The 14,812-nt window shown below is 39.3% G+C and overlaps 1 protein-coding gene across 12 annotated transcripts in view; it reads right to left on the bottom strand.

The window, feature by feature from the left end:
* Positions 1–14,812, bottom strand: part of nfixa (nuclear factor I/Xa) — a 140,845-nt gene that overhangs the window by 21,033 nt on the left and 105,000 nt on the right. For 7 of the 12 annotated variants that reach the window (XM_017304744.1, XM_008415538.2, XM_008415526.2 and 4 more), the window contains 6 exons: positions 7,474–7,536; positions 7,184–7,258; positions 6,785–6,908; positions 5,511–5,546; positions 5,062–5,189; positions 4,188–4,262 (listed from right to left, as the gene is read on the bottom strand). In XM_017304744.1, coding sequence (XP_017160233.1) covers positions 4,188–4,262; positions 5,062–5,189; positions 5,511–5,546; positions 6,785–6,908; positions 7,184–7,258; positions 7,474–7,536 — 501 coding nt within the window. The remainder of the gene's footprint in view (positions 1–4,187; positions 4,263–5,061; positions 5,190–5,510; positions 5,547–6,784; positions 6,909–7,183; positions 7,259–7,473; positions 7,537–14,812) is intronic. The other 5 variants (XM_017304770.1, XM_017304740.1, XM_017304753.1 and 2 more) reach the window with 3 other exon arrangements.

The raw sequence follows: 14,812 nt of genomic DNA, 5'->3' as shown, positions 1-14,812 counted from the left end.
ACCTTTCAAAAATATTTTGAAATAATATTCATATGAGCCTTACGTTAACAGAAAGTACTGCATAATTTATGTGGAAGGAAAATATTATAAGGTCTTCAACATTGTTAACAAAAATCTAAATTAATAGATCTGTGTGCAGCACTGCCACAACATCATACTGCTCACACCACGTTCCATAGCAGTCTGTTTAGGGTAATGTAAAGTTTAGTTTTCCTCCACACAAATCCTTTTAGCAAGTACATTATAAATTTCACTTTGGGTTTACCTTTCCAGTCCACCTTCTTCAGTTTAGGTGGACGGCCATGCCTTGGTAGCGTTGCCGTTGTGGTATACTCTTTCCATGTTCAGAATGGTTTTTAAGAGCTGTGTTAAAATTGTGTTAAGTGCAAAGCTTGGTTTTAAAATCTAACCCTGGCTTAAACTCCTCTACAGCTTTCTCCAAGACCCGTTTAATGTGAGTCTTGGACTTCAAGATGCTATTAGTTCACTCAAGTTGTCTTTAGAAACCTCTGAGGCCTTCACAGAACATCTGAATTGAACGTAAAGATTAACTTACAGAAAGGCACACTCCATGCATTCAAATTAAAATAAAAAAATACTTTATTGATACCACAGGGATCTGAAAGCAGCTGATTAACAGGACGACAGTAGCTCAGGAGGTAGGGATTATTTTTCTGGTTGCTGGTTCAAAACCTCGCTACCTGTGTCTGTCGTTGTGGCACCTACTGTACGGCAACCTAGCTTCTGTCAGTCGGTCACAGGGTAGCTGTGGCTACATTGTAGCTTGCCACCATCAAAGACTGAGTGTGAATGACTGAATATAGGGTAAATTGCTATGCAAAGGCAGGCCAAATGCAGGCTATTTGATTGCTTTGGATTCTAATTAGCCTTATCAGAGTATAGGGGCCTTACTAGAAAGACCCACCAGATTTCTATGATTTGTATTTTGAAGTCAATTGCATCATATTGTGTATTGGTTCCTCAGAAAAAATCCCCCAAAAATGCAGTGATGTTTGTGGTTAAGTGACAACATGTATGAATAATTTCACAAATCAGTGTATTTGGGAAAGAGGGCGCAAAGGGAGCCGAAAACGGAAAGTGTTTGACATTTGTGTAGGGGAACTTCTGATAGTATCAGTGAATGTGTTGCAGACAATATTTCTTCACAGACGGTGCAGTGGTCTGATCTGGAATTATGTTTGTGTGCCAAATTTGCACTGTTTCCTCTTCTGGCACTCCTTAATGTTTCACTGGCAACTAATCAAGCGTTCCCATGATGACCCTTCTGTCTCTTTGCACTAACAGGCCTACCACCAGATGCGCCTCTGAAGAACACACAGCCACAGACACACACATGGTTTTAAAAGACAGGGCATAATTATTACTGCAGGAAAGTTGGGGAATTCTCTCTCCAGTGATTTAAAGCACATATGCGCATTACTGGAAGTCCAGCTGTGTGCTTCTGCGAGTATGCAGCATTTACCTTAAAGGAAGGCCATCACTGTCACGAGTCTCCGGTGTCTCAGGAAAATTTCAAAATAATTTGGAATTAATCTGAAATTGTGGTTGCTTCGATAGTCTCCTGTAACCTCCCCCCACCCCTCTTCGCCCCTGTAGAGCAGCTGTCTCTAGCATCCTCATGGATCCCAAGGCTACAAACACACGGAAACACCATCTGGGACTGTGCTTCAGCTGTGTCTTCTTGTGTGTGCGCGTGTGTGTGAGAGAGTGAGTGTGTGTGTGTGTGTGTGTGTGTGTGTGTGTGTGTGTGTGTGTGTGTGTGTGTGTGTGTGTGTGTGCTGGACTGGACTGGGCTGTGTATGTGCAGAAATCCATTTCTGAATCAAACTGTTGTGCGACTTATTTGTGGTAATGCATCTTGAGGAACAGTGTGTGTGGACGTGCGGACGCAAGGGGTTTTCAAGGAAATCAGGGTGAGTGATTGGTGGCACGCAGAGGCATTACGGCGCACCTGCAGGGTCCTTTAATTTGTTTGTTTGTGCTAGAGTGTGCCAGTGAGCTTGTTTGTTTATATACCTCCCACCTGTACAGGAATCCCCATGTGAAAATTGTCAATGACAGGTGGGATTGTTTAGAAAAATCAAACGCACACCACACTTTTAATCCCACATCCGCTCTGTGGTTTTATTTTTTGCTCTCCCTTTACAATAATCCATTGTTTTGTTTCTAGGTTTAACTTGGTAATTCCCGAAGCTTTCGGCTTAACACATTTTCACTTGAATTTTGCATATTAATTAATTAATTACCGTCTTCGGATTATAAAGATATTTAATTTGATTTTTTTTTTTTAAATTCATCAGGAGGTACACGGCTTTTAATTGTGCTGGTATCTTTTCAAAGAAACCAGGTGATGTAAAGCGAGAGAAAATGATGAAAGGTGAAGGGCTGTGCAGGAACCTCCGTTGTGGGTCCGATGAACAGCCTCTTAATTACATTTACAGCTAAGTGGAACAGAAGCTGAGGAGCAGCCGCCGAGGCTCTAGTGAGAGTAGACAGTGGCAAAACCTATCCAAGACTCTTGGCTCCTCTGCTTCACACTCTAATTAACCCTTCTTCCTCATCAGCTTTCACCAGTTAAAAACACCAAAGTCATCTTCTCTGCCAGCTATCCCTGCTATTCCCTCTTGCACTTCCCACTTTCCCCATTTGCTTGCCTAATTTTTGGGTTCTCTCTCCAGCCTCTCCTCCTCTGACATGTTTTCTCTCTCTGCGGGGCCCTTCCCACTGTACACCTTTTTCAATTAGACGAAAGGGAGGCAGGGAAGAGGAGCCAAAATAGGAGCTAAGAAGCTGGAGGATGGATTTTACACCTCAGATTCTCAGGAACATCTTAAGAAATGGATTTGAGGCGATGGAGGGGAGAGCAGCACAGAGGGATAGAGGCGGAGCAGCCACCTGAACACCTGCAGGGGCGGGGAAGACGGCAAGCAAGTGTGTTGCAATGTGGTAGTAATGTGAGTTGCAGTGTGTTGGGAGGACTTTACATATGTGCAGACCGTCACTGCAAGTGTGTGTGTGTGTGTGTGTGTGTGTGTGTGTGTGTGTGTGTGGGCGTGTGTGTGTGTGGGCGTGTGAGCGTAGTATGGATATGACTAAGCCTCTCTGCATGTGTGCACAAGTGAGAGACAAAACAAGTACAAGTAAATATTTTACTGTCAGTGAATGTGTCACGACAGTATGAGCAAGACGACCTCAAAAAGTTTCACAAGAAGAACTGACAGTTATGAGAGATAAAGCCACTGCTTGAAGGCTCATGAATCACACCAATGAAGCTTGTAAATGGTGCATTGTTCAGAATACTGCTCTTGTGCTTTAAGGGCCTCAGCCCTAATCATCTACATGCTTGTCGCATTACGCACACAAACTTCAATGTATTTTATTGGGATTGTATGTGTTAGCCCAACACAAAGGAGTGTATAATCGGGAGGTGGAAGAAAAACTATGAATGATGTTCAAAATTAAAAAATCTGAAAAACGTGTCTTTGATTTTTCAGTGGACTTTGACTGGTCCATTGTAACTCATAACTGTGGTTTAGTCTAAAATCATTCAATTGTTGTAGTATCTATGCATTTAAGCTCGTTGTGATGCTGAAGAAAGGCATTATTGGCACCATGTTTAACCGTGCTCACAGTAATGGGCAGTGTTAATTCTCTCACAAATATTGTTTTGCATGTAGGCCAAAAATTCCAGCTGTGCTCTTGTCTGACCAGAGCAGATTCTTCCACTTGATTGGTGTGTCCACACGTGGCAAACTGCAAACAAGACCTCTTCAAGCTATATTTCAACAATGGCGCTGTCCTTGCCTTGATTTTGAAATTATGTATCCTTTTTCTGCTCGCATGACATCAAAATACAAAATGCTTGTAATGTGAAAAATGATTAAAATGTTTTGAGGTAAATTAATTCAGCAAGGTACCTCTTTGAGAAATAATCAGAAATGAAAACATTGTATTGCATGTCTATTTGGCTTGCCATCACTTTCCTTAATGTAATTAAGCAAACACAAACAGACATACAATACGTTTACCTGAAATACAAATATTGCCTACTGCATGTATTGTAAATATATAGAAACACGTACACACATACACATTTACAAAGGAATGACTGTGCTTCATAAAGTCTGATAGTAAATAGATATGAGTGTAATCAATGTTGTTCTAACCATGGTAAGGAAACTGCACGCCATCGTTTTCATGTTTTATCTTCCTCTCCTGCACACTCGCCAAATGGTGCTGCACTGAAAGTGAAGAAGGGTATTGTTAACAATGAGATAGAAGAGTGAGAGAGACAGAAGACAAGAGAAAGAGAGAGAAGAAAGGAGGGCAGGGGAAAAAGAGAATTTGTGTATGATCATGGTAGTGAATTAATGATCATATGCACAACATTAAGGTCAACTTTATGCATGATTATGGCTTTGAGGTGAAGAAATGTGCATTCTCCTGGAAGAGAACTAGACGTGGAGTCGTAGGTTGTCAGAGTTATTGCCTGTAGAATGGGAGAGGGGTGAGAACAGGGTAGTGGGTCTACAGCCTATAGGTGTGGCGATTTTCAAAATCATTGCAGATTAAAATAGCAGCCTATTGCATAAGACCAGAGCCGCTGTCTAATCTACAAATCAAACTTCCTATTTCAAAGGATTTCTATTTAAAAATATTTCTGTTACAGTATGACGTAGGATACTACAAAATGTTGGAGCTTAACAACATTACCCAATCAGAATCTAGAATTAGCTAGCGTAGTACTGCAGCCCTGTCTTGGTTCTAGATCAATACCAGTGTTCACCAATTATGACAAATTATTGACCAATTACATAGGAGTGTTTCTTTTTCTATGAATTAAATGAGTGACTGGGAGGTTTTCGAGGGTGCTCAGGAGGACTAAGTGAATCACCAGCGTGAAACAGGCCGATTGATTTAGGACGTGTGGATTATCATTCTTGGGCTTTTGTGGTTTGGTGGCAGTCAGACAAGAGAGTGCAAAGGTTTCTTCATGCTCAGGTAGTGGGTGACAGGAGCAGGGTGGGATGGAGTGGATACCTGCATCCATGTCATTAGGCCACGCACTGGACTGGGAAGAGCTGGCAGCAGGTGAACGTCCAGGATAAAAAACATCATCCGTTGGGCTCTCCAACTCACTGTCATCTAAGGACTTCCTCTTGGTGGAGCTGAAGAAAATGGGAAGACATTTTCAGGGAGAAAGAAAGATGGAAAAACAAAAAAAAGAAGAGAAAAGGTGTGTGTTTTTTCTATAGCTATCACACAGGTCAAAACATAAATATAATACTTAGCAACTTTATGAGTTATGAAGCGGTCACATAGACAAATTTCAATTTCAGTTCATTTGAGGACCCAATCTTTTTTAAAGCAGATCAGACAAAACAGAAAAGAAACACAGCAGTAAATGTGTAGGAAAAAGGGTAGAAAAAAAGAGGAAAGTGCCTTTTTACGTCTCAACATTTTTTGATCTTTTAGGTTTTTATAACTACCTCCGTGGAAGATTTGCGTACAACTCCACCTCAGACCTAAAGTGACAGCAGATGACAGAAGTAAGGAGACAAGAAAGAGAAAGACACAAAAGAAGAATAAAGCAGAAGAGCAATCACATTCATAAAGAGGAAAGTCGATAACAGACAAACACACACAGACATGTATTGAAATTTAGAGGAGCTTTGGATTCATTGCAAGCTGAGCTACCAAACCAACTCTTTATTGACAGCAAATTGTCTTTTGCATTAGAAAATCTTCACAGTAAGAAGATACTGCCTGAAAGGCATAAACTCAGATGAATAGCTGGCAGTGTTTCAAAACACATTTGAATTAGTTTTCTTTTGAAAGAGGAACATTTATGGAGTAGTTAAAAAATTATGTGATTGTTTTACCAAAAACATTTTGTACAGATTCTACCATTATTTTCTGCCAAAATAAAAAAAAGACAAGCAAACAAACAAACAAAAACAAAAAAAAACATTAAATTTTGACTGTGATAACTGCTGTGTGGAGGCGGTACAATTGAAAACAGAGAAACTGCGATTTAATTGTTTATTTGAAATGTCAGAAAACTATGTTATCAGAGAATGGTGATTATACTGATTATTAATCATTTGCCAGAGGGAATCTTTTGGTAAATATTTTTAATGATCAGAAGCAAATCTGTAGGCAACTAGAATGGTTCTTTAATCTAATAAGCATTCCTCCAAAGCTTTTATCTTCTACAGTGACATGTTTTAACTGCTCAGCAGCAGCATGAGATTTTCACTGTATGATAACCCTGAGAAAAAGATACCACAATTCCAGTTTTTCACAGTATAAGATTTTAAAATGTATAACCTTATCAAACTATTTTTGTTTTAAATCTAAAAGTATATTTAAACCTCTTGATGCTAAAACATAAAAGGCTTGTTTTCTGCAGCTGTTATTTATAAAATGTATTTATACATATTTTAAAACAGAATATATATGTCATGAATTTAATGTAAGTGTGGTGCAGTGTGGAACAATAGGCACAGGAGGAGCTGCACCGCACACAGCCAGAGAGAAAACTTATTCTCTGGAATCTTATTAAAATGACTTAAAATGTAGGAATGTTATGATGGGGAATATAATTTTGAAATTCCAATTCTTTTAAACCTTAACACAACTTAACATGGGTTTACTCTGGACTGAGCAACATACACCACTTAACACCCAATACTTCCATTGTGTGTGTTTGTGTGCGCGTGGGTGTGTATGCGTGTGTGCGTGTAAAGTGATGTGTGTTTACCTGGTGGAAGGAGGGGAGGTGAGTGAGCGCCGACCCAGAGCCACCTGGTTAATGTTGTAGTAGCTGGGGCTGCTGTCCAGCTCAGCCAGTGAGAAGTTGGGCCCTGACGCCGTGGCTACAGGAGCTGAGGAGGAGCAAAAGAGAAGGAAGAAGAGAACAGAAATGGGAAGAAAATAGGAATATGCAAAATATGAATAAAGGTAATTTGTTTTTCAAGATGTTAATCTAGCAAATAAGAAAACAGCATCAAAGAGAACATTATTGATTATACAATTTTTTTTCCATAGAAAAACTTTATCCTGGTACAGTTCCTGGAAACTACAAAACATACTAGAGGGAAGTCATACTTTGTTAAAATCATAATTCTTCTTTGTTGCCTTTAAGACATAAATAACTCACTCTGTGACACTCTGACTAGCTCTGCCACATTCCACACTCCTGAGGTGACGAAGCAGTCCTGGAAACTCAGGTGTCCTGTACAGAAAGGACATAAAAGCAATATGCAAATGTGTGATCTTGAAGTAATTTTCTTTGAGGAGGCTACTATTGCAAAATCCCAGTTGATCAACATCTATGAATGCTTGTTTGTTACCAAAATCCACAGCTGGACAACATTGAAGCAAACAGGCATGATAAAACCAATTGTATTATGCCAGTTTAGATATGGAAATGCACAGGCGGGGACCTACCATTGGGTGGTGGTTTGATGTCTGTGTCTCCCTGTTGGCTGGAGCTGTCTGATTGTCCAGATTCTACATGGCAACAAGCACAGAAAGAGAAAAGACAAAGGTTCATCATGAAGTTTACGTACTTAAAGAAACATTCAGTGCTTTTCTGATTCCAGCTTTTTGAAATTTGAGGTGTGAGAGAAAATATAAAAAACCCGCAGTATGCGCTAGAGTATGTTATACATCTTGTAAATTTATATCTGTGAATTCACACATCCTTCTTATGTGTGTGTGTGATTTTCTTGTGTCTAAGAATGTTCTCTCCTGCTGGTCCTGTCTTTACACAATCAAGGTGCAATGATTTACAGTGTGCTGCCACGGCATTTAGTATCTAACCACGTAATCGTATCACTCACCCTAATCCTATTTAATACCTTCTTGCTTGTAGGGATTTGGTCTACATAAACAGAGCACCTTACACACACATATGTGAACATGTGCACAAATGCCTGGCCTCTCTCTCTCAATCTGTTTCTCCTTTAGTTTCTGCTTCATACTTTAATACATGTTGTAATCCTTGTATGATCGCACATACACATGCTTACACACTGAGATAGCTACAGGAAAAGGCTGAACGATGTAAGACCACCATGGGAACACATGTTAATAATATTAAACAATAAGTCTAGACTTATGATATGAGGAGTGACATGTTGAAAAAGGACGTCAAAGAAAGTATCACAAAAAAGTATTGCAAAAAATAAGCCTCTATACCAATATTTGTAGACATAAAAAACAAACTGTACTGTTGCACATATGTTCCTATAGAGAATATTAAGTCAATAAGACTGCTCTCCATGTCCTGTGCTAGTGAGGTATGGGTAAAGGTAATGGCTGTCCATTCAGGCCTTGCTAGGCTCCTGCTAGCAAGCAAGCTAAAGGAGGTGTTTATCTGTAGGCTGTAGGTGATAACAGAGCACAGAGATTCCTGCCAGCAGCACTTGCCTTGCAGCCACACTAAGCCACAGATTACTGAGCAGAAACAATAACAAACCTGTCTCGCTGCCTACGACACACTGCTTATCCTCAGAGAGAGAAAGAGAGGGAGAAAAAGAGGGCTAGACTGAGACAGACAAGAGGAAGAATGAAGGAAAGAAAGAGCAAATGAAAGAGAGCTTCTATTGCCGAAACTCTCGCTCCTCTGTGTGTCTCTCACAGGCTGGGTGTAATCCTGGCAGCCATCTTAGAGCTTGGCAGCCATCTTAGTATTGGCGGCAGTGCAGCATTCCAGCTAACTGACAGCACTCGCTCCAAACATACGTGGCTGTGCCCCCGCCGCGCACGCACCCAGACACATTTAAACACACACGCATACGTGGACAAACACCGAGGTAGGCTCTTAGAGTAAACATATACCATGGCCAATGAAAGCTGTTGAGAAAACAACCTGACTTCAGTGGACTTTTTACCGTCATGTAGTATTTCACACAAGGACTCTATAATACTATAAACTCTCTGTCTCACACCACAAATGCATTGGTAATATCCAGCTTTCCATAGAGTGTGTGCAGAGTTAGTAGCAAAAATGCTAGAATACAGTTTTCACAACATGGCTGAGCTAATGCTTTGAAAACAATTTTGTTAGTAAGGAATTGTGTTAACATTTTTTTCAGACACAATGAGATTTTATGAAATTCCTACATTATTGTTAAACATTTTGAAGAAGTTTTCTGAATTATGACTGTAGAAAAATTACATTGCTGCTTACTATGGTGCTTTTTAGATAGGCTACAGAGTCCCTGCTCTGTGTTATTATTGTTCTTAAATCAGGCAACTTTCACTGTAAACATTTAATAAAATCTCGGATGTAAAATCTATCCATCCTCGTTCTGCCTTGTCCAGGGTTGAAGGTGAATGAAGCCTTCCCTAGATGCCAGCAGGCGAGATATGACAAACTCTCTCACCTGTGGACAGGTCGACAGGTGATCTAAATACTCAAACGACTACATATGCTCACAATCAGCAATTTCTATTAAATCCATCAACGGCATCTGGTTGTCTGGCAATGCTTCAAGGCACAATGCCCAACTATCCTTTTTTCACTGAGAAGTGTTGATAAAACAGAGTTCAAGTCCAGTAATTTATTTTGTCTCAGTGCAATTGAGCGCCATGTGTCCAATGTGGGACATAGGTACCACTTGCTCCTGATGCGAGTTAACCTTAAGCTATTGAAATGAAACCCAGATATGAAGATCTGCGCTACATGCTTACAACACTTTATCTATGTTTGAGACTTTTATTTTTAATGAAAAAAAATATATATGTTAGGTGCCGACAACGATTGCTGTATAACATAGCATTAAAGAAATCTCCATAACCTTTAAATTTTCTGTGTGACAGCATTTCAGGTATGTGGTAAAATCACCAACTGGAACTTTTATCATCATCAAAAGATTGAGATTGAGATAAAAAATGGTCATGTGTCATGATAATGATAAACTTTTTTTAATGTAAACTTGTAAATAAACAAACTGATATGTTCCTAGGAATATTAATTTTGCTGTGTTAGCATTGTAAAAAAAAAATCTGCAATACTTTTCTAAACATCCCCACCACAGTGCTAGATTTAGCTTCTGATTGGACATTTTGTATTATCACTCAACTGAAGGGCTACTGTATTTCTCTTTTGAAATATTCTGGACTAAATTTGATCCCATCAAGTCTGAAATGTAAAAAAAGAAATTGACAGGTTAACGTACCTAAAAAAGATTATTCTACATTGAACAGAAATTTTATAAAATACGATTTCAGACCGACGAAGAGTTAATTCTATTTTCAAAACATAAATTCAGTCATCATCATATTTTCCTGAAAACAAGTCAGTTTTTCATAAACTCACATTATTGGTAAGGCAAATTAAACTTAGCCATTTACTTCAGGCTACTTGCAATGAACACCACTATGCTCAACTGTGAAAGCTGAAACTCAAGTTAGATAAGAGGCTGTCAGTAGTAGAGGAAAAGCGATATCTATCTTCATAGTCAACATGCGGTCTTCACAGGTCACACCATGTTTTCTCGCAGTACACAACAGATAGAGACAGTGTGACATGTCCTGCTTTTTGTTTTGTTTTGTTTTTCCTTTTATTTAAAAAAAAAAAACATTTCAGCAATTTCATTTCTTTAGCAAAGTTTAGCTAATTTGAGGAGTGCAAACCTTCGCTGGACACTGGAGCTTTCAACAATTGTGAAGTTCAACAACAAGTCAGCCAACGCACACAGTGCTTACACCACATCACTACATCACTCACTGGAAACAAGTCCCACTGCTGAGTGTGGCAGTGCATCATATAGCTGCATAGTGAAGTGAGGAGGACATGGTGAAGGAGGAGGAGGTAAAAGCGGTTTGGTTACTGGTTATCACTGCTCTGCAAGCTGCAGGCTACCAAAGCAGTCACAACCCCCCCATCTTTACCCCCGCCCAGCCTCTGAAGCGCACATCCAGCCCCTTATCTTCTCACCGCAGCCCCCTAAAGCCCTCCCTTCAGCGACCCCAATCAGAGTCCTGCAGCCCCTTTTCCTTAGTTGCCCCGCTGCGTTTGCCGCCAACAAACACATTTTTAACCTCAAATCTTTCAGCCAACTGTGCAGGCCCTTCAAATCAGTGAATTAAAAACAATGCACACAGATAAAACCAAAGCATGACCCAGACATGTACATAAGAGACAAGCTGTGCTTATTTTGTGATATCCAACACTGCTTTATTATGATCCTTAAAAACTATTATGGTGGGTTAATGAATATCTGGTTTTACCAAAAGAGCTTCTATGAGTGGTCACAGAAACACAGTCAATGTTTTGTTTATTGGACATTGTAACAAGAAATATTTGACTTGCATTCCCAGATTTTCTACCAGAAAACAACTGGAAAATGCAAGCAGCAACAGGGACTTTGGCGGTATCCTCCACAGGAGAAAAGATGTGTTGTAAGTGTTCAGATACTTTTCAGTATTCCTACTGTGATGATGTTTTGCCATCATACAATAAAAAGAAACTCATCTACTGTAGCAAAAAGTTAGGTATCTATTGCCAGTCCGTGGACAGACTGTAATTTGTAATGTATGTGTTTAGCGAGTAACCTGCATGTGAAATATACAATTTGGCAAATTATAGCGCACTTTCTTTTTCAGTACATTGTAAAAACATTGTGAAGGTGAACAGTTAGTGAGTCAAGTAAAATAGTGTACTGGTTGAAAATGAATAAATGCCCAGCTGAATTTAAAAACAAGCTTCTTCTTTTGTTAAAATCAATGCATTATGTGACAAGAAATGTAACATTTTTTGCTCTTTTCCTTGTTCATACAGGTGTTTATTCTAATGTGTGTGTCCTGCACTACGCTTTCCAAACACTCAGTAAAGGATTAAAGAACAGCTCATTCGAAAGATGACACACTGTTCCAATTCACTCTAAATTGAGTTGAGTTTATTTTTGGAGTGAAAATGAACAGCAAATGCCAAATCAAGACATTTTACTTGTATTAAGAGGCAGTTCAGCACAGAAACTGGACTTTCCCATTCTGCCACAAATAGTTACAACCACAACTACGACCAAATAGCGTGCCAAAGCCAAACGAGTGTGTTTCTGAACCGTTTTACTCTCAGAATGTTCTTTTTGGGACAATATTATGTTAATTCCAGTTTAATTATGACGTTAAATTTGAAGGAACAATTAGATTTTTTTTTTCTGTGTAAATAGCCACTCCATGTAAAGCATATATAAGCAATTGATATATGGTTGAATATACATTTTATTTATTGCAATTGAAATACAGAAAACATTGTCAGAGAGATAATCTAGCACATGAAAAGTAAAATAGGAGAGGTAAAAGTTTATTTGAACTAGAATCTGTGCAAGCCTTTAAATTTGTTTTGTGATAAGGTGGAGTCATTCATTCACACATTTCCACATTTTCCAGAACTATGAAAAAATGTGCAAGTATTGGCTGACAAAAAGCTATAACATATCCCAACACTGGCTCCAGAAATTAAAAAAAAGACAAAGCAAAAGCTTTTTGAAGAGCTTATGCTATTTGCCTACAATTCAACTGTAATAACTCTTCATGGCAGCAGCTAAGCGATGACTGCTGTCATGGGTTGGTGATTACAGTATTTCTCCACAGGCTCTGGGGCAAGTCCCACGACCCCACCACCATCAACATAACCCCACTCATCATGGCCCTGACATACATTGCTGGGCCTCACACTGCTCTCTTCCTTCCATCCATCAGTGCAGCTTAAAGTTCACAATTTATCTGGCATTCAGGACATATTTCTGAGACTTTCCTGGCGTTTCATGTCCTACGTTCTTCAAGTTACTGTTTTTGCCTTACATGTATGACCTTCAAAAACACAACAGTGCAGACAGTAATTTTAATGTCTCAATACAACTTCTATTAACAAAACTTTGTCTTCCATTGACTCTGTTACACCTTTCAACCCACAGTTCAACTACCCCAACAACCCATTGTGTATCTGCGAGGTTTAGATGAGGAATTTACTTGTTCACTTGTTGGATTCTGCTATTGACCAACAGGTGGGGATAACTAAGCCGCCTGCCAGTCATGCTGCATGATCAGCAGACTAAATCAACAGGAGGTCACCCAAAAAAAGGACGGGATAAAACAAATTCTACCATCACAAAAAACAACCATTGCAACTAAAAAAAGAAACAACAGAAAAATTAAAACAACTCAAGCCGTAGAAAGCTACTAATCATGAATAACCGAATATGCCAACTCTGTCACACACATTTATAAACAATGCTGCTTATTGCAAGTCTATGCAGCAATGATCATGAGCAACATAATCATATAAACCATCAAGTCCATTATTTAGGATCTGCAGTCAAATCAGAGCTGCTTGCATCCATATGTGTTCGCCAGCTAGCATGTAATACCACAATGTGATTCCCCTCCTTGTTGGAACAAATGTCAACTCTACAACACCCCCTGCTCCTCTCCTCCCCCTCTTCTCTGCTCTCCTCCCCAAAACACAGGATAACACAGTACAGCCTCCCAATTGGGTTTCGCTTAAGAGGTTTATCGGTATGTTGCTAAACATTCTGACCTTTTTTTAATCCTTAATGCGCTTAAAATGTTCCAAACCCTCCTAATCCCCCTGGCTATCCCACACAGATGTTCACTCAGCTCTTTTATTGGACGTTATTTTATTTTCCTCTTTTATTTATATATTTAGAAATAGCTATATATTCCTGTTCTATTTTTTTTTCAATCATTTATGTCTGTGTGTGATATCAGGGTATACTTCTACTTCAGTATGAAGAAGTCTTTAGCACCACTTTGGTTAAACACACATGTGCTGCAATGCTTTCATCCTAAATCCCCATGTGATGATCCAGATGTGTGATTTTGACCTCTCTGCATTTCTGCATTTGGAGTTCATTAGCATATGTACTACACACACACACACGCACACGCACACACACACACACACACACACGCACACGCACATGCACACACATGCACATGCGCACAGACACAACGAAAAGTGTGAAAAAGAACCTCAAGATGTTGAGGTTCTTTTTGGGATGGATAGGATAAGGAATGAGAGCAAGAGTGGGAAACTCATGTTAGATATTTTGGAAATAAAGTCAGAGGCCAGTCATAGTTAGTTTGGTGAAGTTCAGAGGAGAGACAATCATCATATTGGTAGAAGGATCTTGAAGTTGGAACTACATGGCAGAAGGCCAAGCGGAAGATGAAAAAGGTGATTTAGGGATGTGGTGAAAGAGAACATAAAGTTAGTTGTTGTCAGGAAAGAGGATGCAGAGGAAAGGACTAAATGAAAACAAATGATTCGTTGTTGTGTCCATCCCAATGGGGAAAAGCCAAAAGTGGAGAACAAGAAATCCAATAATTGCTCAATTTACAAAGGATGAACAGTATGTTACTGACTTTTAGTCTTAGTCTGGCCAGCTAAGGCAAATTTCAGTAGAACGATTTTTCACAGCATTCCAGGTAGATAAGAGCAGCGACAGGCATAGTTCTACAAATATGGACTTTTTTAAAACTGAGTTTTGCTATGAGATCTTAAAATGAAAACAGAAAAAAAAGAAAAGAAAAAAAAAAGATTTTTACCATGGATAAAACTGTGATCTCCAGCAAAAGGGCAAAGTGCTGTAGACCCTAAAGCCACAAAAATGCTATGCTAATGCTTTTTGTGTATTGGGAGTAGTCCTAGTGATGTGTCATGAGCTTTTCTTGAATGGCTTTTTGTTTTGGGTTCTGCCAGGAAGATGTAGTGCTCCGTCATTTCACAAAAAGCAAGCATATATATATATAT

This window comes from Poecilia reticulata, linkage group LG1 (assembly GCF_000633615.1).
Source record: "Poecilia reticulata strain Guanapo linkage group LG1, Guppy_female_1.0+MT, whole genome shotgun sequence".
NCBI lineage: Eukaryota > Metazoa > Chordata > Actinopteri > Cyprinodontiformes > Poeciliidae > Poecilia > Poecilia reticulata.
Note: the sequence above shows the minus strand (reverse complement) of the source record. Positions and strands in the feature narration are given on the sequence as shown.